General features: G+C 40.4%; 1 protein-coding gene across 1 annotated transcript in view; it reads right to left on the bottom strand.

Moving 5' to 3' along the window:
- The window catches only part of ANK3 (ankyrin 3), a 382,696-nt gene that overhangs the window by 79,100 nt on the left and 279,240 nt on the right, over positions 1-24,356 (bottom strand). The window contains exons 17-24 of the mRNA XM_087766877.1: positions 24,210-24,308; positions 20,307-20,504; positions 17,544-17,642; positions 6,939-7,037; positions 6,751-6,849; positions 6,255-6,350; positions 2,870-2,942; positions 2,609-2,671 (exon numbers count right to left, since the gene is read on the bottom strand). Coding sequence (XP_087623003.1) covers positions 2,609-2,671; positions 2,870-2,942; positions 6,255-6,350; positions 6,751-6,849; positions 6,939-7,037; positions 17,544-17,642; positions 20,307-20,504; positions 24,210-24,308 — 826 coding nt within the window. The remainder of the gene's footprint in view (positions 1-2,608; positions 2,672-2,869; positions 2,943-6,254; positions 6,351-6,750; positions 6,850-6,938; positions 7,038-17,543; positions 17,643-20,306; positions 20,505-24,209; positions 24,309-24,356) is intronic.

Genomic DNA, 24,356 nt, shown 5'->3' with positions numbered 1-24,356 from the left:
AACTTCCTGCTACATACAAAGATGAACCTTCATCTTTTTCCCACAAAATCATGTTCACATCTTTCAAAACAACACCATTTCTTTATTGCGGTGTAGCAGTTTCCCAACGCATAACCTCGGTTGGGCAGAATTGCCAGAGTAGTCTAGGAAAAGGAAGAGAAGGTCTCCTCTCAACCAGTCTGACTCCAAACCAAACTGTCCTCGGCAGGGAAGAGAAATTACACCATTTCCATGTAAATACTTATTTAGTGGGCACAGCAAGACATAAATGCAAGGAAACAGTTTCCTGACATTTGTCTCTCAGCTCTGAGACTCTACTTTCCAAACCTTCAATTTCTCTTATGACAGAAACCTTGAGGATTGTGGCATATTGAGAAATCATTAGCCAAGTTTCTCTCACTGAAGAGTTTTGGCCGATGACATGAATGTTAGCCAAGTGAGGGGAGAGCTTGGATTTGGGTGGTAAATTTGTGCCCTTCTCTCACTTGGAAATTGGCTCCCTGGCTATGAGATTTATCAGACTGCATTACCATCTTGAACGTATTTATTTCTACTGCTCTAAGTGGATGCATTGCATGTAAATACCCTATCAACACTGAGGAGTGGTGGAGATGGGCACCGGCATATTGTCTTTACAGATGTGCAAGTCAGGAAAGAGATACAGGCCAGCGGTTATTACCTCAAAGCCTGTAATTCATTGCATGCCTTGCACACTGGAATGCTTCAGCATAGATTAATAAAATACCTATTATTTGATTTGAGAGCTACCTTTCAGTGTTAGGTTTGAAAATGACTCTATTATATATAAACCAGTCTCTTAGCTCCCCTAATAACAACATGGGTGCAGAATAGTCTCTAGGCAAGGAATCGATCACATTACCTGCATTCTTAATTTCTGGTTTGTTGGTTGGTTGTTTTTGGTTTGGTTTTTTGTTTGTTTGTTTGTGGCTTTTTTTGTTAAACTGAGAGTTAGTGACTATAAAAACCTTCCACAGATCTCACATCCTTGCAGGCTTTGCATGTAGCCATAACAAATGATCCCATATATTAAAAGACACATTCTACATCTTTGGTTCTAATATCCAGATTCCATATAGGAGTGTTTCTCATCTGTACCTCGCCACATGCTGTGCAGTGGGCTACAGCAATAGTTACTGCTCTATTAACTAACACTATTATGCATCAGTGTTCCAGTCAGTTAAAACAATACAGTATTTTGAGCAGTACGATAGCCTAAGAGAGTTATTTGTAAAACACAGGTGTAGGGTAAGAACACTATCCTTTTGGAACTGCAGCAATGGGAACACAATGACAAACTGAAAATAACCCAAAAGCTTCAATGCATGAATTAAACAAGAGCTGCACACGATGAACTTAGCTAAATAGCTCTTACACCTTACTGCTTAAATGCTATAAAAATTAAAAGTAAATATTTCACTAGGGAGGAAGACAGAGAGATTAACTAAAGAAGCACGAGAAAATTGAACTCAGTCACTTGTTCTCCTACTAGAGAAGAAAAAACTGCAGCTCAAATGCAAGTGGATTGGGACACACAAAAAAGCCTTCAGGACACTGTCATCCTCTTCATCAACTCAAAACCTTCCTGTTTCTGAATGTCACCTGAGAACCTAATCCCACCGTGGCCTCTGGAAACCTGCAGTTCCTGGTGAAACTTGCATGGACTCCTGCACATCCAAACCAGGAGAGGTCTGACCTAACAGGGGATGCTGGTATAGGGGAGGGAAGCAGTTGCCAAAGGGGTTTTAAATACTTGGGGGCCACTGAAGCCACATCAAGCCTGCCCAACACCGAGGAGTGAGCTGGCATGGGCAGGCTGCTAGCGCAAATAGCTCAGGAGACTTATTAGAGGCACTGAAAACAGAGGGCTTTGTTGCCACTCTCACAGATTTCACATCACTTTGCAGGGTGATACAGATGAAACCTCAGCTGCAAAGTACTTCCTTAATAGTAACAAACACCAACATGTTGACTCCAATGCAGCATCCTCTTTATTCAGGACAAAAGTAGTCTGATGTGGTTTTACTGAATATCATGACTGAACTATTATATATAAAAAAAACAACTGAACAAGCAAACAAAAAAAAACAACCAAAAAAACCCACCCTGAAAATACTTCTTTCCAGGCTAAGAGTCCACTATCAATGTAAATCAACAATTTCAGAGCTTAATCCACATCAGAATTTAAAAAAAAACAAACAAAACAAAACAATTCATTTCTTCTGCTGTTCACTTTCACTATCAGTTATTTCTTCCAAAGTATTTTGATATTTGACCCTTTTGTCCGAGATTTAATTTTTCAGTTACAGTCATGAAACAATTCTCCACTTTACAGAAGCAGCAGCAAAAGGACTATTCCAGGAAACTGGAGGTAATTTGATTAAAAAATTGGGAGTAAGAGATTCAGAAAAAATCAGAGGATTATCAGCAATAGTTCAAAGAATTTTTGAAAGCGTTCTTAATTGTAAAGCAGAAATTATTGTTAGTGGGGTAATAAGAAAATTATCTGAAAGGATTAATTTTCAGACAGACGAAATAAAAGGAAGAGGCTTAAGTTAAATATCACTGCAGTACAAAAATGCACAAATACCTTCTTCAACATCTGACAAATATTCAGCATCACTGAGTATTTCAGGGGCATTGGCTTTACGAACTGCATGATTTAAATAAACAAAATAATTAAATAAAAGCATAGACTATCAATGTATCAACAAAACAATCAATATAAAACAATGTGCAAAGACCATATCCAACTAATACTGTTTGCTTGTTGCCTTTTTTTTAAACAAACATTTCTTACAACAACAAAAGACTGAAAAATAAGTGAGAGGGGTTTTTTATTTTTTAATACCTTCATCATCAGACATATCAAGAACTTCATTCATGGTTTCGGGTACATTCATTTTGTGCTTTTCTGTAACAGTCTGTGAAAGAAAAAAAAAATCATTTCAGAGTGCAGGCATCATTTTTCTTAAAATTATAGTTATTTTAAAAATTAAATGCAAGGTAGGACATATTTTTATCTGCAGTTAGTGAAACAAGATTTAGTTTTCTTAGCTTCTTATTCACTTTCCTTTTTATAGATGCATTGAACTATACATTAAAAAAGGCTACATGAAATAATACATAAATAGGCAATATTATATCTGTGTTTTAAACTATACTCAAATTTTCACAGCAGAAAAAGGATGAGCTGAAAGCCTAGAAGATGATGATATCAAAAGAAGAAACAAGTACACTGAAAAGACTTTCATTTCAAGGGTTTTAATAAGAACTCTCTACACAGTCTAAATTTTGAGCAGGAATATGCCATCTCTATTTAAACTAAACTTTCTGAGGGAAATATTTCTCCTTTGTCGTTAGAAAAATCACAGAATCATAGAACTGTTTAGGTTGGAAAAGACATTTAAGATCATCAAGTCCAACTGTTAACCTAGCGCTGCCAAGCCCACCACTAAACCATGTCCCTAAGCACTACATCTACACTTCTTTTAAATACCTCCAGGGATGGGGACTCAACCACTTCCCCGGGCAGCCTGGTCCAATGCCCAGCTACCCTTTCGGTGAAGAATTTGGGAGCAGGCTTAATCTGTGTGAATTTTTCAGAGGCACCTCAGCATGAATTGTGTGTTTTTCCCACAAATGAGAACAATTATAACCACATGCAGGCTAAAAGATACCCCTTAAGGAATTCATGCATGAAAGACACTCAGAAGTGGTTGGTTGATTTTCATCCTGATGTTTATATTGATTCAGACTCAAAGAGCAATATAAAAAAAAATTAGAAGCAGAAAAAAAAAAAATGTTATGAATGCCTGAAATCTGTTCCTAGAATACCTGTGTATCCCATGAATGACACACATATGCACATTTTACTCTCCAGCTGGGGTACAGCACAACAAGCACCGGTAAAGTTTTAGGTCACGCAGAAGACCCTGCAGAGTTACCACTCAAGGAGTGCAGTGGAATTAAAAAAAAAAACCAAACACAAAAAACAAAAACAAACAAAAAAACCCCACAAAAAACCAAAAAGCAAACCCCATGCCAAAACCCACTCCCATCTTTATGGGGTATTTGTATTATATTATGTTTAACTGCCATTACTTCTCATCCTTCATATACAAATAAGAAATCATTAACAAGTTCAGGAGGACAAAATAGCTTTTCCATTTTCATTTATTTTAAAATATTTCAATTTTTGTCTGGCCTCATGAATACTCATTTGGCAGTTCATGTTTCTTGGCCTACTGCCATCACTTGATATAGGCAGAAGAGCTCCTGCATGCTCAAACATCACAAAACTTATAAAAAGCCTCACACTTCTTTCATTTTGTGGGAATTAATTGCAAAGCTTTTAAACACATTGCTGTTAAACTAGCAAAATCAAAGGACTTTTCTTTTCAGGCACTACTGGATTTTTTTATTGGTGTTTGAGTAAAATTGTAGTAAAATTAGCTATGTTCATCCCTGGTTTCATTAAATTTACCTGTGGGAGTTGTTTAGCCACAAGCCTCAAAAAATAAGTCTCAGCAGTCAAACTGAGTTTTTAAGACCCTCAGTTGTAAATCACATTTCATGTCTAGACTTCCAAAGTCTGACAATTACACACTTGTGACTGATAAGCAGCATATTCTGATTTTAACGGAAATTATTTCTGGGTTTATCTTGAAAGTAGGTATTTGGGGTAGTATGGGCCTTTCAGCACCTAACATTTCTTCTAGCACAATTCACAGTCTGACCCACCACGTCTCTACTCTTCTTCATCTACGGAACATAAATGATCAGTTATCTTACGCAGCACAAACCCCTCCAGCTTCTTGGTTCTACAAGCTAAGAATGACCTTGTGATATTGGGATTTCTTAGCGTAAAAAAGTGGGTTTACTTTTCCTGCAGCAACCTAGTTGTATACTGTGCAATCATACAAGTTCATGCTACCCTGTATAATCTTCTCCATCGAATTTTTCAGGTTGTGGAAAATTATTTTGGAATCTTTCTAGAGAGAAATGTGTTCCTGAGAAAACCTAGAGAGAAGCTGTAAGAAAAAATTGTGATTATTTTCTGGCATATTCCTTTATATTATATTGTTCTGAAATTTGTCTTCTGTGTGGGGGATTTTCTGTAAGCAACTGAATTAAAGACCACAGGCAGGAAAGTCACAGGAAAAAAAGGTACACACAGTAGCAGAGCTAAAATCTGCCTGTCACCCCAAATGCTCATTGTATTGCAACCGCCTGCTTGCACTGATAAACCACACAAATGGGTGATGACAAACCATGGAACACACAGTAACTGCTTTCCATCTCTGATACGCCTAAAAATACATTCATGCACATACCTCTCCTTCTTTTTAATCAGAAAAAAAAAAGTTGCAGAAAGGAAAAAGCAAATTTGGTGCCAATGCTCTGAATTTATGTTCTTAAAACCCAATTTTGGCTTTACTACTATGGTGGTGCATGGTGGCTCCTGACCTCACAAAACTGTTTTCTTCATAGAGCAATTTGGCAAAACCTTAATGAACAAAAGATCTTTCAGAGAAATGTTTTGGATTCTGTGAATCACCATTTTTCTGATAGCAGGTAATGTTTGACCATTGCTAGTCCCTTTAATCTCTCCTGGCTAACGCTGCAATAAGCCTTCCTGAGAGGCAAGACAGACAAGGTGGACTTCATGTATATGTCAATGAATGGATAGCTGGGGTTGCAGGAGCTGACTATGGCTGCTTGCAGAAGACAGCCTTTCACCATCTTTCAGAAGATGCCAGAAACTACACAAAGAGGTGCTTTTAAGTCAATTCCAACCACTTTTTAGACTGGAATAGGTTCTCTTAGGCCAAATACAAGCCATTATACATCAGTCCCTTGGCAAACCCTCTCAAAAGGCAGAAGCAGCTTCTATTTATACAAGTCTGTAGGAATGTCTTTTCAACTACAAACCAGCCCGTATTCATGTGGTTTGTGCCCTAAACAACAAGATATGCAGAAAAACATGGCAACTATGACTAGTCATTTGCACTGTCCATTTTCTGCTTGGTTGGTACTCTTTCTGCATACATCCTAATAATGTCTACTACCTTAAAAATACATTGCTCATATTTGACTTAGTATCTGCTTCATACTGCTAAAAGGAAATAAGTAGAAATTAAACTGGAATCTCCGTAGACATGTAATTAAACAAAGCTGAATACACTGGCTTAGGAAAAATTCTTCCATTCACTACTGAACTAAGCTGTACTTACAATTGTAGTCATGGTCTCTTCTGTCACCACCTTCAGTGTGTCAACGACTGAAATGTAGCCAAGTCGCTTAGCAATGGCGAGAGCAGTGTTTCCATTCTAGCAATTGAAACATTTATAACAAAAGTTGAATGTTAGCAAGGCTAAGTGTAGAAACTGCTAATTAACTGTAGAAAAATGTACAATAAAGGTCAAATAAATGTTTGCACATTGTTGACTGAAATAAATATATTTTAGGTAGTGGGATATATAACTAAGTTTTCAACTCCTTATAGAAGTGGGATGAAAATGAGAAGATTTTCAGATTTTGCGGTTCTAGTTTTGGAAGAGGTGATGGCATGGAGGACGTGGGGGTGATGGGAGTAGGCTTCCTCTGCTCTTTTCCTTTCCCACCACACACATTTTTTCCACATTCCCCTTGCTCAAATGCTTTACGCGGGATGGGACAACAGAGCCAGAGGGGAAAGTGGCGGCCTCGCCGCGGACCCCCTGCACTTACCACAGTGAGCTCGTTGGGCGCTGCGCCATGCTGGAGCAGGACGTTGATGATGTGGGTGTGCCCCTGCTGCGCAGCCTGATGCAGCGGCGTGTACCCGTTCTGCAGGCACAGAGAAAGGGAAAGGCTGCAGTGGGCACAGCGCACAAGCCGCCTCCACAGAACAAGTGCAACAGAAGCGGAAAACTCACCTTCGTTTTGGCATTAACTTTTGCAGAATGTTGCAGAAGGAAGTTAACAATTTTTATGTTTCCGTAGTGGCAGCCAACATGTAAAGGAGTGTATCCCATCTAGAATGAACATAAGCAATTAGTAAATGTGAACATCCCACATGTCCCCCAACAAAAAAAACAGACATGAAACAGCAAAAATCCTGTTAAGCTTTATTTCTTTGGCCTATGTGAAAAGTCCTCCAACCCTGGAAAAACCCCACACTTCTCATGAATGTCAATTCAAGTTCCATTCTTTGTGAACCTCTCCGAATGCCTTGTATTTCTGTAATCTTCAACACATGCAGTGTTGATTAAAGATTTGCCTTCCTCGCCAATGGTCAGACTATCAGGTCTCTAAGGCAGAGCCCACCTTTTTAAATAAATGCGTGTATAATGCCTTGCGCAGTGCAGTTCACATGTTTGGTGCTCCTACAGTGTGATAATAAACAAGTAAATAAGTAAGTAATAACAACTTTCTAAAAACCAGGCATGCTGAGGGCTGCCTCAGCTATGGTGCAACTTGCAGTCTATCCATTCCGACTGAAACACCTGGAAGGTAAATCTAAACCAATGCAACTGATTTGCCAGCTCTGCCAGAACCATGTAGTCCTACAGAAACTGGAACACCAGCTGGTGAATTGAGACTCTAAGACAGAAAGGTCTGATTTTTCATGTATCTGGCCTTGCGTTACGCAAACTGGAAGAAAATGCTTTTTCTTGGCAACTTCAAAGATGAGAAAGTTGAATGTATCCTTTTTGTTCCCGTTACTTATTTTTCATTACTAGTGAACAGACTAAAAATGCTTGTCAACATTGCAACTCCCCCACCGAATGCTCTAAATGCAACTAAATGGCTTTTTGTAGTAAAGTATACACATTTTGGAAATTTTTCTAAAACCAGTTAGTACAAGAAGAATATAATTTGAAAACCTGACAAGATTTTTAAAAACTACTCCTGGTAGCAAAGCAGAAGTCACTAGGCTGACTCTGAACTCGTTCACTTTAAAACCCCACATATTTAAAATAAGTCAAACAGCATGTTGAAACTTGTTAATTGTAATAAACACTTTAATCAACAGTTAACGTTTAACACACAATGCAACAAAACAAAGAGGACCAAAGCTTGCTCTTGCTGCTCTTTTTCTAATCTCTTAGTACATGAGAACACTGTTAGCAGTTTTGAAAAAGTTGGACTTACTTGAGATGCTTAACGTATTAGAAATGATTAGATTATCTTTCTTGAAGTAATTATCTTTTCCTGCCTTATCTTCCCTGCAAGACAACACTATCTCTTCTTCCTTAACAAATACAATCAATCTAGAGCTGCGCAAAGGACAGTTTGGGAGATGGCTACCTCTAAACAGGACACTTGCTATTTTCCTCCATGGCATGGAGAGAGGCCACTTTTCCCCAAACCTCCCCCCCACTCACACTGATAGCTTGATGGCTTTCCAGCAGATGCTTTGCTTGGCTCACGGAGATGGATTAATGGGCTTCCCCCTCTCTTGAGGTGAGTCATTGGGATTCCTTTCTCCTTTAAAGGTCAGGTTTCATGGGCCCAGTTGACAGACTCTGAGATGCCAGAAGGGTCATATTAGCCAGTATTCACATGGGGCTTCGCCATTTTGCAAGCAGGATGAAACTACACTGCCAGTGTGATATGTCCTTTTGCTGCTCTGTGAGACTTCCAATGCAGTATTGGCCCCATGCTCCATTACCAGTTTTTGTGGAAAAATCAATTGCTAGGCTGTAAAAATCATAACTGATATGAGGAATATAAATACACTAAACATATGGTAAAATACACTGCAAATGTGCACTGCTGTTAATCTACAAGAATTCTGCTTTCACAAAAAGAGTAAGAGGTGAGGCTGTCTGAGATCATTAATTCCAGTGGCAGAAATGTCAGTTATAATATATATGGGGAAACATGGTCATGGTGCACATCTTGGCTGCTGGTAGAGTCCAAAACAGCCACTCGACCAGAAGGAAAATACACTACTTGGGATTGAATGATCCGGAACTAGATCCAAAAGCCAACCTTGTGGGTAAAAACACTGAAAGATGGGCTGGTCTTATACTGACCAGGCTCCTGCTGCTCTCATCAGTGTTTAAAGGTGAAAAAGTGCCTTTGCTTTCCTGCTCTGAGAAGAAAAGCCTGGTGCCTAAGAGGTAGAGGCACACAGGCAGTTAAAAGCTGCAGCCTGTCATCCTTCATTTGTACATCCATGTCAGTGAGGTGTGGCCAGGTTAGACGACTTGGTCAAAAGCACTGAGCAGGCAAGTCCAAGGTCAACCTGGGGTTCAGGAGCCAGGACTACACCACATGTTTAAACCATGAGATCAAAGCTGCTCAGAAGAAAGAAAGAGAAAACCTCAAATGTGAACTATTTCCACTAGAGGGAAGTTTCAAGTCTGCATGGGTTTAGACACACCATTTTCTTCATGTCATTTTGCCTCTGATACTACTTCACATAACGTTACCCAATTTCAGTTGTATTAACACATGCTAGGAGATGGTAGCTGTGCCAGTTACTTTAAATTACGGTGTGTATTTTTTCTTCAGTTAGTTATATACCCTTTGCCATCTAAAGAAACTACTATCTTTGACAACCAGGACGAGTTAATCATTGCAAGAAACAGCGCCGGATCCAAATTCCGTTGGCATCAGCAGAATGACACTTTCCGTTGACTTATATGAACATTGGATCAGATGCCAAATGACTGCAAGGAACTTTTCCCACAGAATAGGTGTGCACAGTGGTAAGAGCCTAAGCACTAGCTAAAATGTAATCATCGTGAACTGAACTTTGTGACCTCATCTTACAGTTACTGTTAGTTTAGGGTTGGCCTAATAGCTTCCTAGCAGTGCTCGGGGTCTGAATCTGACAGGGCTCCCTAAGCTGGCCGGAGTCTTGAGTCTTCAGCAGAATGCTGAGCGTACTCACAGCCATGTGCCTCAAATGCAACTTCTGCAGCCCCTACTCCCACATGTCCAAAGATAAACTCAGATTAAAACATGGCCAAACTATCAAAACCTCATTTAAAAAAAAAAAGCTGTGAAACCTCCTCATACAAGAACTTAATCCCCTTCTTCCCCTTCAAAATACAGGCCTCTTAACACGACTTGCAAGGTCAACAAAAATCAGACATAATAAAACCAACTGGGGAGATGAAATCCAAAGTCAAGGGCCACCTGCTGGGAACCCCCTGCTAATAACCCTAAAACATTAAAATCTGGAGAGTATCAGAAAGCCAAGACCAGCTGATCTCAACTTTCCCTTTGAAGTGATCTGTAAAGGCTTCTCTCTCCAGCATGTCACAATGAATATTGAAGAAGGAGCTATCAACGCCCCGATATTTACTGCAGTACATCAATTTCCTTCTGCAGATGGTATATACAAAGATTTACATGTGGTACCTTCATAAATGTCTAGAGGAGTAATTATTGATGCTCTTTGTTATTCCTGGCCAGCCTGCTGTTTAAATCAGAGACTAAGTGAAAACTTTTCCTCTTTCCCCTCCAAATGCATGTAGAAATCATGACATTTCCATGGTGACATGGTCAGTATTCTCCCTGCTACAGCTCTTGGTGTCCCAGAGCAGAAGCTGTAAGGAAGCTCCCTCTGAAGCTCTCGGTGCTGCTGGCTTGGTCAGGTATGGCAGCTGGAGGTGCATGCACTGAAAGGCAGCTTCTCTGCTACAGGCATCACACATGCCCTCGGTAGCGATATGGGCACCTGCTAGCCTGGTGACAAAATATCAGTTTCCTGTCTGAACTCACTGGAGGGACCTGGGAGCTTTCTTTTAAGTTTGCCATACCCTGTGGTCATCTCGCATCATGTTGTGTTTGATGAGGCAGTGCCTAATGCAGCACACAGTCACTGACAGCAGAGTGACAGAGATCTGACACAGCTGGTCACATCTCACGGGGCTTGTTAGACCTCACCAGCCACCAGAGGACATCTTTCATATGTTGATAGTCAGCAATGTTTGTAGTGAAAGCATTGGTCAAAATAAAACTAATTAGCAAAATGCCCATTTAATGCCTGAGACCTGGAAACGATATCCTTTGCTTCTCAGCTACAATACAGATTCCTGCATTCAGCTGTTTCTAGCTCAAGAAGGTATAACATTTATATTTACATCCCAACATCCTCATGGAAAACAGATATTCTGTTAACTTTTCTGAAACACTCTGACTGGCAGATTCTGCAATTATACAACTAAATTAACTATAAAACTAGTAATTCTCATGGCTACTTGAGCTTGCTACTTTCATTCTCTATAGAAATGTGTCCAAAAAGCTAAAATATTTTGCTTCAAAAGCTATTAATAATGAAAAAAAACCTCAACAACCAAACAAACCCAGCCCCACAATTATACACATTTCTGCACAGCAGTTTACGTTCAGAGTTATATTTATTGGCAAAGCACCAAGGGACTTAGCAGGCATCCTAATATTACAAAAGTTACTTCCAAGAAAATCAGGGCTTTTGTTTAATACAGCTCTAATGCGCATCACCTTCTGGCAGTCAGCTGCCATGCTGCTTCTAGCTGCTTTAAAGAATGAGCAGCAATATGAGAGTTAGCAGCTGGGAAGGGCTTATCAAAAGGCACAATAAGTGCCAACCCCCCCCCCCCCATCAGAAATACTGAGCTTTTCAATTCTAATGGAACACACAAACACAAAGCATCCCTTATTCTCTTGCTCTTCAATTTTTTTGAGGGAAATTATCACAAGCCTTGTATATCATGTCAGTGAATTACTTTAATATCCTCCACTGGTAATAACTATAAATCTTAACAGCTTGAATTATTACATCTTTCTAGTCATGCTGACTCTCAGGCTGCTCTGTTTTTGTTTTTCTGCTGTAAATGTCAGACAATGAAGCTGCAGTATTATTCTTGATAAGGCTAGAAAATGCTCTAGATCCAAAGATCACAAAGGCATCCAGCCTTGATCAAATGAAACAGGCGAACCTATGTGTCCATGCACACTTCACTGCTTTGCTGAATCAGGGCCTAACATGTTGCAGTACCTTGCAAAGGTCCATTATTGCACATTATTAGGCTGGAAATTTCCACACAAATGTCTCGAAAACAACTGAGCATGTACCAAGAGCCAAGGAGAGAGAGATAGTGTACCATGAAGATATACTGAAGATATCTGTATTTGAGTGTTTGTTCTGTATGAAAGCGATTCTTCTCGATAGCACTTCCCACCCTCCCTGCCTCCTTCCTATCTCTTTCTGCATCTGAAAATTAGATATTCCAACAGGAAAATTGGATTGCTGTTATGAACCACTGTAGCACTCAGTCTGGTATGGGGCTCCTGTCAGAACAAGGCAGGCAGACCTGAATAAATCTCCCTGAATAAATCTGAAATAAAAGGCCCAACTCAACCTGCAAAATAACATCATGACCTCTCAGTCACCATTATCTCCTATCAATACTAGAGTTTTAGGAACAAAAGAAAGTTTAATATTGGCTTTATTTTCCAGACATCAACCAGGGACTGTGAGACCATCAATTCCCCTGGCAGAGGCCCAACACCAAGTGCACTGTAGCAACTGTTTGACTAAAATGACCTGCACTGAGATCAAAGCTGCAAATCCTGCTCTTCACCCTTGACTGAACCAGCACTCTTCTCTCATCAGTCTTCCTTTGCCAGTCCATCACGGTAATGCTGTATCCTACAATATCACTACCCAATGGGATAAACAGTTGAAAAATGACATGTGGAGATCTTCTGAGCCATGAAACAATATTTACTCATGCCAACTCTTAGCACAAAAGCCCTGCAACAAAAGCAACATCACATGTACCACTATAGCTTTTACACACTCAACATGACCACCAGAGGAGGAATATCTGCTCATAGCCATGGCTTCAGATTGACTTTTAACTCCCAATATTATGTGTAAGATGAACATTCCTTATGTTAAGCGTGATATTGCATAACACAGAGTTTCAGCATCAAAAACTCTTTAATATACCTAAATTCAGACACAAAAATGTAGCGTCAGAATGGACAAAACCTGCTGCCTTTGCAGTGGGACCCTAATGTGCCTTCTGTGAACACTAAATTCAATTTTTAAAGCTTTCTAAATGTGAAGGGTCTTGAAGCAGCTCTGAAGCTTCACCACCTGAAGTGCATTTTAGTGTTGCTACTTTCCCACCATTCTATTATTTCCTTCTTGCATATTAAGACAAGGTGTTTTCTGTGGCTCATCAGTTGGAGCTCAGTCTAACATGGCTAGGCTTAAAACCACATAACAAAATCCCATCTTCAAGTGGCAGGAGCAGCCTTGTGGCCTCTCAAGCACTAGTTCTGGTGCACTAAACCAGTGTTTACTCTTCGGCATTGACTGAGACAGATTCACGCAGCTCTGGGCTTACAGGCTATTTATTTAACGGATGTAGCAGAACCAGAAGGATCCCGTAATGCCATCAATAAATGGACTGCAAAACCAGCAGCTATTCTTCCTTTCATGTCTTTTTCTACAACAAAGTTAAGGAAAAAAGTTTCTTGGGAGGGAAACCATCAGTTGTAATGATTCAGGTCTGAAAGCCATTTTGAAAATGCTCAGAAGTTTTAGTGCCAGAACTGATCTTAATCATACAGACTAATCTCCCGCACAAGAGATTTTTCTGTAGTATTAGATTTTTTTCTTGCCTGCTATAGCTTCAAGATACAAAATGTGTTTCTTCCCAATCTTATCCTCTAATCACCTGAAAAAACCCAATTGTGTGTGGCGCTCAGAACCTGAGCAGGAGTAAGAACTCCCATGTGTCAGAACTGCAAACTCTAGATGTTTTCACAGGGAGTGTAAGTTATATATAAATGATGATTAAAGAACATGTACCAGAGGTGGAAGATGATAGCTCATTGGTCCCTACCCAAGAAGTTGAACGACCTGCTAAGATATTAAGTGTTCTCCCTCTATTGACAGATACTGTGCTGGAGTGACATAACCAATGCTTACTTAACCTGGGAGAATGAGGAATATGATAAGGACAGAATCTAAACAAAGAAAAAACAAAGAAAAAAAGACTACTGAATAGTCACCTAGACCACAATAATTGAGCTAACAAAAGTGTATGGATGTGAAATGGAGAGAAGAAAACAGAAGGTTAGTGGTGACGCTGCTGGTAGCAGAGATCCCCAATATAATGCCACTCTAAGCTGCGCGGCTTCACTGACTTTTAAGGCACGGATAGCCACATCTCTGCCACTGTATGTCTGAAGTAATGAATCTGAACTGGACATGCTGGACGGTATCATGCAAACATGCAAGCATAGCAACAGTGCTTCTGAAGCCAACTCAGCTGTTGCTGTATCTTGCTCCCCAGTGCCTCTGGTTTTAGAGGCAGCATGCATAGACCTTTTATTCCCATAGAACAGTTAATCCATCTAAACAAGAGAGCTTGTAACTACAGAGCTGCTATTTTACAAGCCATCTAAACTTCACCTGCATAGAACATGAGGTCAAGGTATGGTAGTTCTTACAACATAACACTTTTCATTCATTGTAGAAGTTCAGAGCTTCTCAGCTCTTTCCTTAGGAACTCAAGATGATCATCAGTTTATGTAGCAACTATTCCATGCTAAAATACATGGTACTGCATTGGCATTTTTCTTATACCACAGGCAGTAGTAAGCGGATATCTGGCAGACGACCTCCATGTGGCTGACTGTGTGGAGCCTGGAGGGCTCGCCAGTGCACAAAGCCAGCAGATGGGACTCTGCAGAAGCCAGTGAATAAGCATCAAGCTCACTCCACTCTAACACAATCCTGCAAGGCGTATGGGCACTTTCTTCCTAAGGAGCGAACAGTCCCCTACAGCACAGAGGGCAAATTAGCATGGTAGGCAGGAGGACAAGCCGTTGCGGGTGTTCTTCACCACAGAGGCCTACAGGATTAATAATGCACATTTTCCCAGACAGCTGATTTGTTACACCACAAAGTAGTTCTGTTTAAATACACTGTGACTTTGCCTGACCTGTGAGTCCCCGCCCCACTTCCTGACAACTATGGGGCAGTCCCATGGAAGCAAATGTGTACTGGGAAACTATTCTTTACTTGCACTACTTACATATGTAACTGAGGAATGAAGGTGAACAACGAGGGACTTACTGTTGGTTTTTTTTAAATTATGTGACTATTACGGGTGACGAGATTCATGCTGCAAACAGTCAAATATGACTGCATTTTTTTTTCCCTGTGCTACTGACAGAACCTACTGACTAGTTCAATTTTGCAATTAAGAAATTCAGCTCCACCCAGAGGAAATCTCCGAATGAGAAACTGAAGCCCCTTTTCTGTGTGTCTTTACAGAGTCACGTGCCTGCTCCACCTCATTGCCACCCTGCCAGGCTTAAAGTTCAGTACAGAGCTTTTTCAACTGTGCGAGGCTGGCCCTGAGACCCAACAATCATGCCCTGCCTCTCAGCTGTGACAGTGTCTCAGACATTTCCACCATGCTATGTGACTAAAAGGCCACTAGTCCAGAACGGGATCCTATTTGGACATTGGAGAGCCGGCAAAGGGGACACGTGACTGCCTGCACCTGTCAATGTAAATGTCTCCTTAGACTACTTACTATTTGCGGGACAGAGAAGAGTTGGAGAAAGGCAAACGCTCACAGATGAGTTGTACGGGCTAGGAGGTGATTCAGCTCAGACCAAGTTAAAAGAACAGGTTCTGCAATGTCTTGCTACAGAAACCAAAACCAGGTAGGAACTATCTCCAGAAAGGCAACCATATACATCTGAGGAAATCGTGCAAAGAATGAACCAGGGCAGATCTCATCTGCTGCTGGATGGTTTAGCAGATGGTTAAGAACCCAGACTCATTCAGCTGTAAAATACAGGCTGAGGATATGTTACAAAATTATAAAGCTGGAGAAGCTCCTGGGATTTCAGCAGAACTATTTCAGTTTCATGTCAGAACAATATCATTGAAATCAGTAGCCAGTACAGTTGGAATTACACAGTAGAAAAATCACATAACAATGACTTTTCCCTCTGCCACAGATTATAATCAGCTGAGCTGCAGCCAGAGATGATGATGGATTCAGCCCTTTCTGAGATGTCAGTGTGATGACAGAATGATAATATTGGTGGACAGTCTGACACACCAGGACATTTCTGGGACGCAAGCACAGCACCTAACTTGTGGTACACACCTAGCAGAGAGTTGTGAAAGCTGCTACTCTGCACAAAGGGTGCAGGTCAGATTGTGAGACTTGGTTCATTTAGCTGATTTGATCAGCTACAGTCCAAGTATTTGATCACAACTGATTCCTTGTCCAGCTAAAGGAATGACTCCGAAATCTACACAATGCATGAAGAACCTAAGTGTAATCAACACTGAGATCATTATCATTAAATTCTGAGCACGGTATAGTGAGCATAAAACACTTTGTACACAAGCTCTCGGAATTTACTCATGGCACCGCTCTTAAAACCAATACTGTGAAGTGGGAGGTGTCACTGGTTGGGGTCTCAGAAGCATCCCCAAGCACCTTGGAAAGTCAGGTCTCTTATTTAGGAGTCCAGATGTGTACTTCAGGCAAAACTGGTTTTAGGCAAGTAAATTTGAAATGGACCACCATTGCATATATGTATTTCGTATTAAAAAACAGTGATAAAGAATTTCAAATTTGTCCTCAGAAGTTAAATGTTTCATCTCTAATATTATTTTTGAAGGTAGAGTAGAGCAATATTTACTGACAACCTAACAGGTTAATGTTTCCCATCAGGAGAACAATGGTCTAGTCTGAACTTGGGACACCAGAAACAGACAGTTCCCTAGCATGTACCCATATGATGAAATCACTCACCTCACTATGCTTGGCAAAACAAAGTGGCTTAGAAATTTAGAGGCATCCAGTCATGAAGGCTGAGTCAAGCTGTAGGAGTAGGGGGTAATCTTTACAAATGAACAATGGCTTTACTTGCAGAATCACGTCTATGGATGGCTGTTTAGTATCAGCTCTGGCAAAGGAGGCTACTTCATTTTATAACGTCTCTTAAGTCATGGGAAAAAGTATTAACCACTTAATAGCCAGGAATGCCTACATTACATTCACATTGTTTCTCTTGCTGTAAATACAGATGTTTCCAGTAATAGTTCTCCTGTGTTTTGTTTCTGCTGTCGGCTGAATGGAAAGTACGTACAACATACAACAAATACCAAAAGCAGATGAGAGTATATATATGGTGAAAGATTATATGACTCTCTGTAGAGAGAGGGCAAGCTTTTCTCAAAGTTTCCTTACATAAAAAACAGATCAATCCCACTTACCTTCAGTGAAACACAATAGTAGCATACAATCTAAATCTATATTGATCTAAATATTTGGTGAGAAATAAGCTTATTGCTCAAAGACTGAGCATAACGCTAAGCATTCAATTTTATGTATCTTCAGTTTTCAGAATATATTCTATAATAATTTATTACAGGGAATGTTTCTCTGCTGTTATTTCGGTTTCACCCTGAAATCAATTACTAGTCCAGTCTACAGGCACATGCCTCCCTGAAATGAAATAACACATGTTGACAGTAGTGTTTGTACCTTTGTCTGTGCATCAACAGCAGCTCCTTGGTTAACAAGAACCTCTGCTACATTGACTCTGTCCTCTTGAGCAGCCAGGTGGAGTGGCGTCAGTCCACTCTGTAAATTAGAAGCAACAAGTTAACAATCTTAAGAGAAGGCACATGAATACTAAAATGCAAATTCAGGTATCAGTAAGACTCAAAATATCCTACTGAATTTAAAAAAATTATAAATTCCACTTTCACTTTGTAATGTGCTTCCTAATCACATTTGTTGATTTGCAAGATGTACAATCTGAAATCCAGGAAGATAACGTTTCTTTTACACAAGGAACGTTTCTTCATGCAGCTTTCAATGAGGGATAGCAGATTATAGCACTTTAAGAAAAAGTCACATAGTATTTTTGTACCTCCTGACTAATTCACTTACTTCGAATGAATAAGATTTTACAAGAAATATTGAATTATTGTTTACACTTTTACAAGTTTTCTAGAAGTAACATTCACTGAGATTTATTCTTACCTTTTACTCCTCTACCTGATTGTTTTCAAACACAAACAGGAAAGATAAAACTACATTTCTCTGAGATCAGGTCCATTTCTCTCTGCCCAGGGAGTATACAGACTTGCTAGATGACATGTACTGCCAGTCTTACTTTTTGGATAGCTCATTCTTTTTCTTATCTGAAACTTGAGATCTAAAATCCTTAAAACCTCAGAAAGCTATGCAACTTTCTGTCACATAAAAGATCTCAGGTAAAACGGGTAGAAGAGAGAACCTGCTGAGGGGATGTCGGCAGGAATGGGAAAGAATATCCTTTACTTGCAAATTACAGTTCTTTTTCTCTCCTCCAATTCCTACCATCTGTAGCACCAGTGACAGAGGAGTGGGTGGCAGCAGTTGGCACATCATGCAGCAACACTTGCTAAGTTTCCTGCCATTGAACCCAAACTCATGTCCACAGTGGTCCCACCGTACTACACTCGAACATGCAATCCTGATGACAATGCAGCTTAGGTGGGTCACATTACACAAATATATAACAGTAACCAACTGTAAATTACCTAATGGAGCCTGGATATTATGGGCCAAACCTTCTAAAAAGATTTAATAAGTGCTCAGTGCCCACACTAGGGCTCTGAGTATTCAGCTCCCAACCATTCTGTGGATCCTGAAGAAAACAAATGTTCTTTTTATTCCCGTTGCAAAACCCAAAAGTCATCATAGAATCATAGAACACCAGGTTGGAAGGGACCTCAAGGATCATCTGGTCCAACCTTTCTAGCACAATCTAGACGAGATGGCCCAGCACCATGTCCAGCTGAGTCTTAAACATGTTCAGCGTAGTGGAGTCAACCACTTCCCTGGGGAGATTATTCCAATGATTGACTGTTCTCATTGTGAAAAATTTACCTCTTGTGTCCAATCGGAATCTCCCTGGGAGTAACTTGCACCCGTTACCCCTTGTCCTCACCATGTGACTCCTTGTAAAAAGGAGTCTCCATCTTCTTTGTAGCTCCTCTTTAAGGAGTTAGTGTGCTTTAAATACCTGGCTTCAAATATAGGTGCTGAGCTCGAAGGAAACGTGCATCCCTAAGTGAGTGCAGGGGAACTATTTTCAAAGGGTGGCGTTATCAGTATAATGAGAAACTAGAGACTACAACTGAACAGTAACAGATTGAAGGATATTGCAGGTAATTAACCTCTAGTGGGACTGAATCAAAATGCCAGGCAGCTGCAGTCATGCTCTCTGTATTAGCCTTAGCAGCAAAACCATGATAGCCAATGGGATACAGAATGTGTACATGGCAGATTGCCCCGTGGGGATACAAAGTACAGCCTGCACTGCATAAACCCACACACTTGATTGAGACTGGGGAAAAAGAAAATCAACATCTGCAAGAGAAGCTTCCTGAAGGAGGGCCCAAAAATAACCAAACTGTAAAGTTAGAAACAGGAAAACACAGCAGCCCTGTGCAGCATCACCCACAGCCTCAGAGGACACAGAGTCTTTCTACCTGCTGAGAATAAGAAATATTTTCCATGAAAAATTTGTCTCTTGTCTTTCTGCTTTAGCCACATAAATCCGTACTGAAACTGCACTTTACAACATCTCTGATGTCTAGTGGGGCATTTAAAGAATTAAAGCTGCACATTTTCTAGAAACATTACTATAGAGCAGACTTAACAGCCTATAAATTCATACATATAGAAACTAAAATCTACCAACTTCCCTTTCCTGCCCCCAGGAGAAATTACACCAAAAGTCACTGTGCTCTGAGGAACACCCCCTGGGAAGGAAGATTCATTTATATGAATGAACAAAATCTCAGACAACCTTGCTATTATCATCCCATTTAAAAAAACAGCTTCCCTTAACAAGTTAGTTGTTACCATTGTTTAATGGGCAGGCACATATCTAGAGGCTCATAAATGACACGTTCCAACCCCACTAACTGCTGGGGCGAGGAAGACATTTTCTTTCTGGGCATGTTTTGGCAGACTAGCATAACCTGGAAGGAAGGGAGATGGATTAATAAGTTATTCTGCAGCATGTGCTATCATCAAAACTTGGGTACTACAAAACACAGTTCATTCAATGTGACATGGCATGCTGCTTGCTGCTCTCTTTGCTAGAAGAAATGATGATGTATGTTCGAACACCTGCAGCAGTTTTCAAAACCTGCAGAATCACAGTGGAAAAAATTTACTTGCAAGCCTCTATCCTTCTCATCACCATGTTTGTTTGTTGCCTCAGCACCAAGCAGGGGCAACACATACCTTGTTGCTGAGATTTACATTAGCGTTTCTAGTAAGAAGCAATGACACCATGTCCACATGGCCGTCCTGAGAGGCAAGATGTACAGGGGCGATACCCTGTCTGGTTACAGCATTGGCATCAGCACCATATTCCAGCAGTGTAGTTGCTATGTCCATCTGGTTTTTCTTGGCAGCTATGTGCAGTGGTGTATAGCCGTTCTGTCAACAGAAAGCACTTCATTACAAGCTACTCATTAAAAAATGTGATAGATCACTTTCCTGTACCTACCCAACTCTATGAAAGTAAGTCATTAGTTCTAAAAATTCTGTCAAACATAGTTAAATACAATATTAATTAGTTGTGCAAATGTATCAGAGCTTTAAGCAATCTGGTTTTGAAAGTACTGCTACAAATAGGAGGATTCTGAAAGAAACTTTCAAATTGGGAAAAAAATATCTGTTCAGAAGAGCACAACCTACAGCAATAGGAATTTGAGTTCCATTTCACAGACGTTGGCTACTTTTCCTTAAATGTACATAAAATCTTTAACAAACAGAAGAGCAGGATGTGTGTTCATAACTCAGAACAGCTGTTATTGTTTGGGGTTTTTTTCCCATTTCCCAGTGTGAGCAGAAGCATTATGTACATGAAATATGGCCTTTCTTGCAGCATTTACCCTAACCTTACTAACAGGCTCTTTTTGTTCAGATCAAGGGAAAATTAAAGCATTTAACTCTAGAGTCTTGCATTCTTTATTTTTTTATTCCTTCCACTTTGTGTACCTAGTGAGCCCACTACTGAAAATAAAAATGCAGTATCTATTGCATGATAAATTTTATGATTCTAAAAAAGGATGGATTTGGCCAAAAATAGATAAATAGATATAAAGAATAACTGATTTGCATGCAGATACCAAAACATCGACTAAGGTACGACCAGCTTTTGGTACAGGTTGCGATGCCTATTTAATCAAGAACTTCCTGTCTTTCAGAAATGTATTAGCCCTCATTTTAAAGCAAACGTGCACATGTATGCCTGTAACTAAGGAAGAAGGTTGGGGGGATGAGACCCCAGCTGCATAAACCGTTTCGTAATGGTTGGACTCAATGATCTTAAGGGTCTTTTCCAACCTTAATGATTCTATAAGTACCATGTGCATCTCAGATTACACAGCCCAATAAAATCTATCTAAAGGCACAAAGCATTCACCTGGCTTGGCTCCTCCCTGCACCCTGTGGGGCAGCAGGGCTGGACTATACGGGAAGGCAGGTCACAAGAGATGCAGGTAGGAGCAAAGAATAAATACACGGGGGCACAGAATTGATTACAAGAGCGCTTTAATAGTAATCTGGAAGTGAGAGACACACACACAACTAACTCCACGTGGAAAAGGTTCTGTAACCTTCAAAATTCAATTCAGATTCAGTTCAGACCTTAGACACTAAGATAGTTCAAAGTGACACCCAGGAAACAGAGTGACACAATTAATAAGGGAAGTATACAGCCACTGAATTTTCACTTTGAAGATAAAATGCTTCAGGAAAAACAAGCACAATCCTCTTTAGACTTCCTGCACAAGACTAACATGTAAAACAGCCATTGTCACATGAGCACCTACTAAATCCTAAATACTATGTGCTAAATCCTGCATGTATGCTAATCTCTGTGCATTTTAAATGGAACTCATGTATATTTTGTAAAATAACAAATACAGTTTTCAAGCCTTTTCCTCAGAAATGGGCATACATTGCTTTCAGTGGAATGGAAAGCAGCATGTTGCCAACAGAAGGCAAAAAGAGAGCTGAAAAATAAAAGCTGAAATTCGGCTCAGTCTCAGTCTGCATCTTCTCCTCATGATAAAGGCTGTGCTTTGTCACTATGCATAGATGCAGAAGGGAATGAGAAGTCTGGGAGGAAGGGTATTGGGTTATTCTGGCTGCTGGGGAAAAGAGGTAAAAAGGGAAAAAGGTTAAAGATGAAGGGACAGAGAAAAACTGAGGCTTTGGCGGTGGGGGGCAGAGAAGAAGAGAAGCATCATAAAGTGGATGCCAAATTAAAATTAGGCACGAACCTAATATTGGCCTATAAAAAAGAAGAATGGTTAATCAGAATAACTGTTTGCATCACACTGCTGTACTCTGACATGGCCACTTCCCATACCAATCACTCTTCAAGGCAAATGCTTCTGGGCCAGGCCAACGAGCCAGTCCTAAGATTGGTGTTAAAGACAGGAGTGTCACAGAAAAAGCAACTGCTGATGAAACTAACTGTGGAGCCAGTGATGATATACAACACATTTATTTATTAGACCACATTTACAAAAGAAATGGGAAATCATCTGCTGTTACCAACATTATCTTTCAGATGACTGCACAGTGGGTGCCTAAAGCAACAAACATGCTACTGTTAATTTTATTTAGTATTGACGCTCTACTCAGTGTTGCTGTGGCTCACTTGCTGCAGAACACTAACAAATGCTTTCTTTTAGGAAGACTTACAGCTGGCACTTGAAGGCCTGAAGTGGCAGCTGCAAAACTGTTCTGTTACACATAGGGAAGTTAAGGTGACCTGACACATGAGTCCATGTAATATTATTCCATAGTCTATAGTGCTTCCACCTTGGTTTGGACTTCCCAAGCCCTTGGCAGTGGCTGCTGCAATCCCTGTCCCTACAGGAGACACAGCTTCCACCAGCAGTTTCTTTCACTGAAAACTGGGCCAGTGTCTTCTCACCCCCTTCTGAAGGCCCTTTCTTCCCCACACTGGCATTTAAGAGTGCTGTGTTGCAGTAATAAAAGATCAGCGATCACTTCAGCTCATCTCCTGGGGCACTGCTCTGGCAGATTGCCACTATCGACATTATTGATTTTAGACTGTGCTGTTGCTGCTGGCTATCCATGTTTATTTAACTTTCCTCTCTTTTGCACTATAAGCTCTGGGACCTACCATGTATGACAGACTCCATCCTCTTCTTCAGCCATGCAGAAGGCCTCTAGTGTTATGGCTGTATTCAGTCATGTGTGAGAGGAAGGCAGGCAAGGAGAGCTGTCTGTCTACCTGTGATACTGGCTTTTCCACTAGCTGTCCCTTTTCCAGAGTGTTTTTTTGCAGTGATTTTACGAACGCATCTGGGTTGTTTCAGATGGGGTATTTACACTGCACTTACCCCACTTGAACCTACATATGCTTCCACCCTGTTTTACTTACTGCTGCTGTCCAGCTATCGATTATTGATCCATACTTAAAACCAAGTTCCACAAAAGATATAGACACTCTAAGCTTCTCTAAATTCTTTCTTCTACTCAGAACTAGGATACATTTAAATATTTATTCTTTCACATGCCCTGAAATCTTACACTATGTGTTGTCTTGCCTACAGTAAATTGTAATCAAAGCAGGGCTGTGCCTAGTTGTTTTATTTTCTCACCAGTCCATTTACACTGTGGTAGAAGTATTGTGAAGCACATTAATTACTACATACATTGTACTGAGAAACACATCACACCTCAGAAGTCATCCTGTGCCACAACACAGGAGAACTACCCCTGTTTAGCAAGGCATTAACTCCAAGCTTGCCCTGCTTAAGAGACGTTAAGATGCAATGATATAAAGGTGGCTGGCTTGGAGAAGGTACTAAGGAGACCGGACAAGTGAAAGCAAGGCTCAGTATTTGCCGAGACTGAACTTTACTGAAACTAGAGATTTTAAATGTTTCTACATCTATATTTGCTTTTTTACTGGTATTTTATTCAACTGCAGAATTATTCTAACAGCTTTATGTGGCTGTGAGACATTAATAAACAAGGTCACTGAGCCCCCTGTAATGGCAAGCATATACAGTCTAGAAAGAACAGAGGTAAACAGGGAATAAAGTGACACAACAAGCCTAGGTATTGTTGCTGCAGAGTAGCCAGTACTTGTACCTTGGCAGATGCGTGAGGTGAAGCTCCCTGGTCCAACAGTAGGAGTGCCACTTTTTGATTATCGTAGTGTGCAGCTACATGCAGTGGTGTTAAACCGCTCTAAAAACACATGCAGAACAAACAAGTGCTGTTACAGACCCTCTCCAG

Source organism: Nipponia nippon, unplaced genomic scaffold (assembly GCF_047370975.1).
Source record: "Nipponia nippon isolate SJK-2023a ecotype South Korea unplaced genomic scaffold, ASM4737097v1 scaffold_3, whole genome shotgun sequence".
NCBI classification, from domain to species: domain Eukaryota; kingdom Metazoa; phylum Chordata; class Aves; order Pelecaniformes; family Threskiornithidae; genus Nipponia; species Nipponia nippon.
Note: the sequence above shows the minus strand (reverse complement) of the source record. Positions and strands in the feature narration are given on the sequence as shown.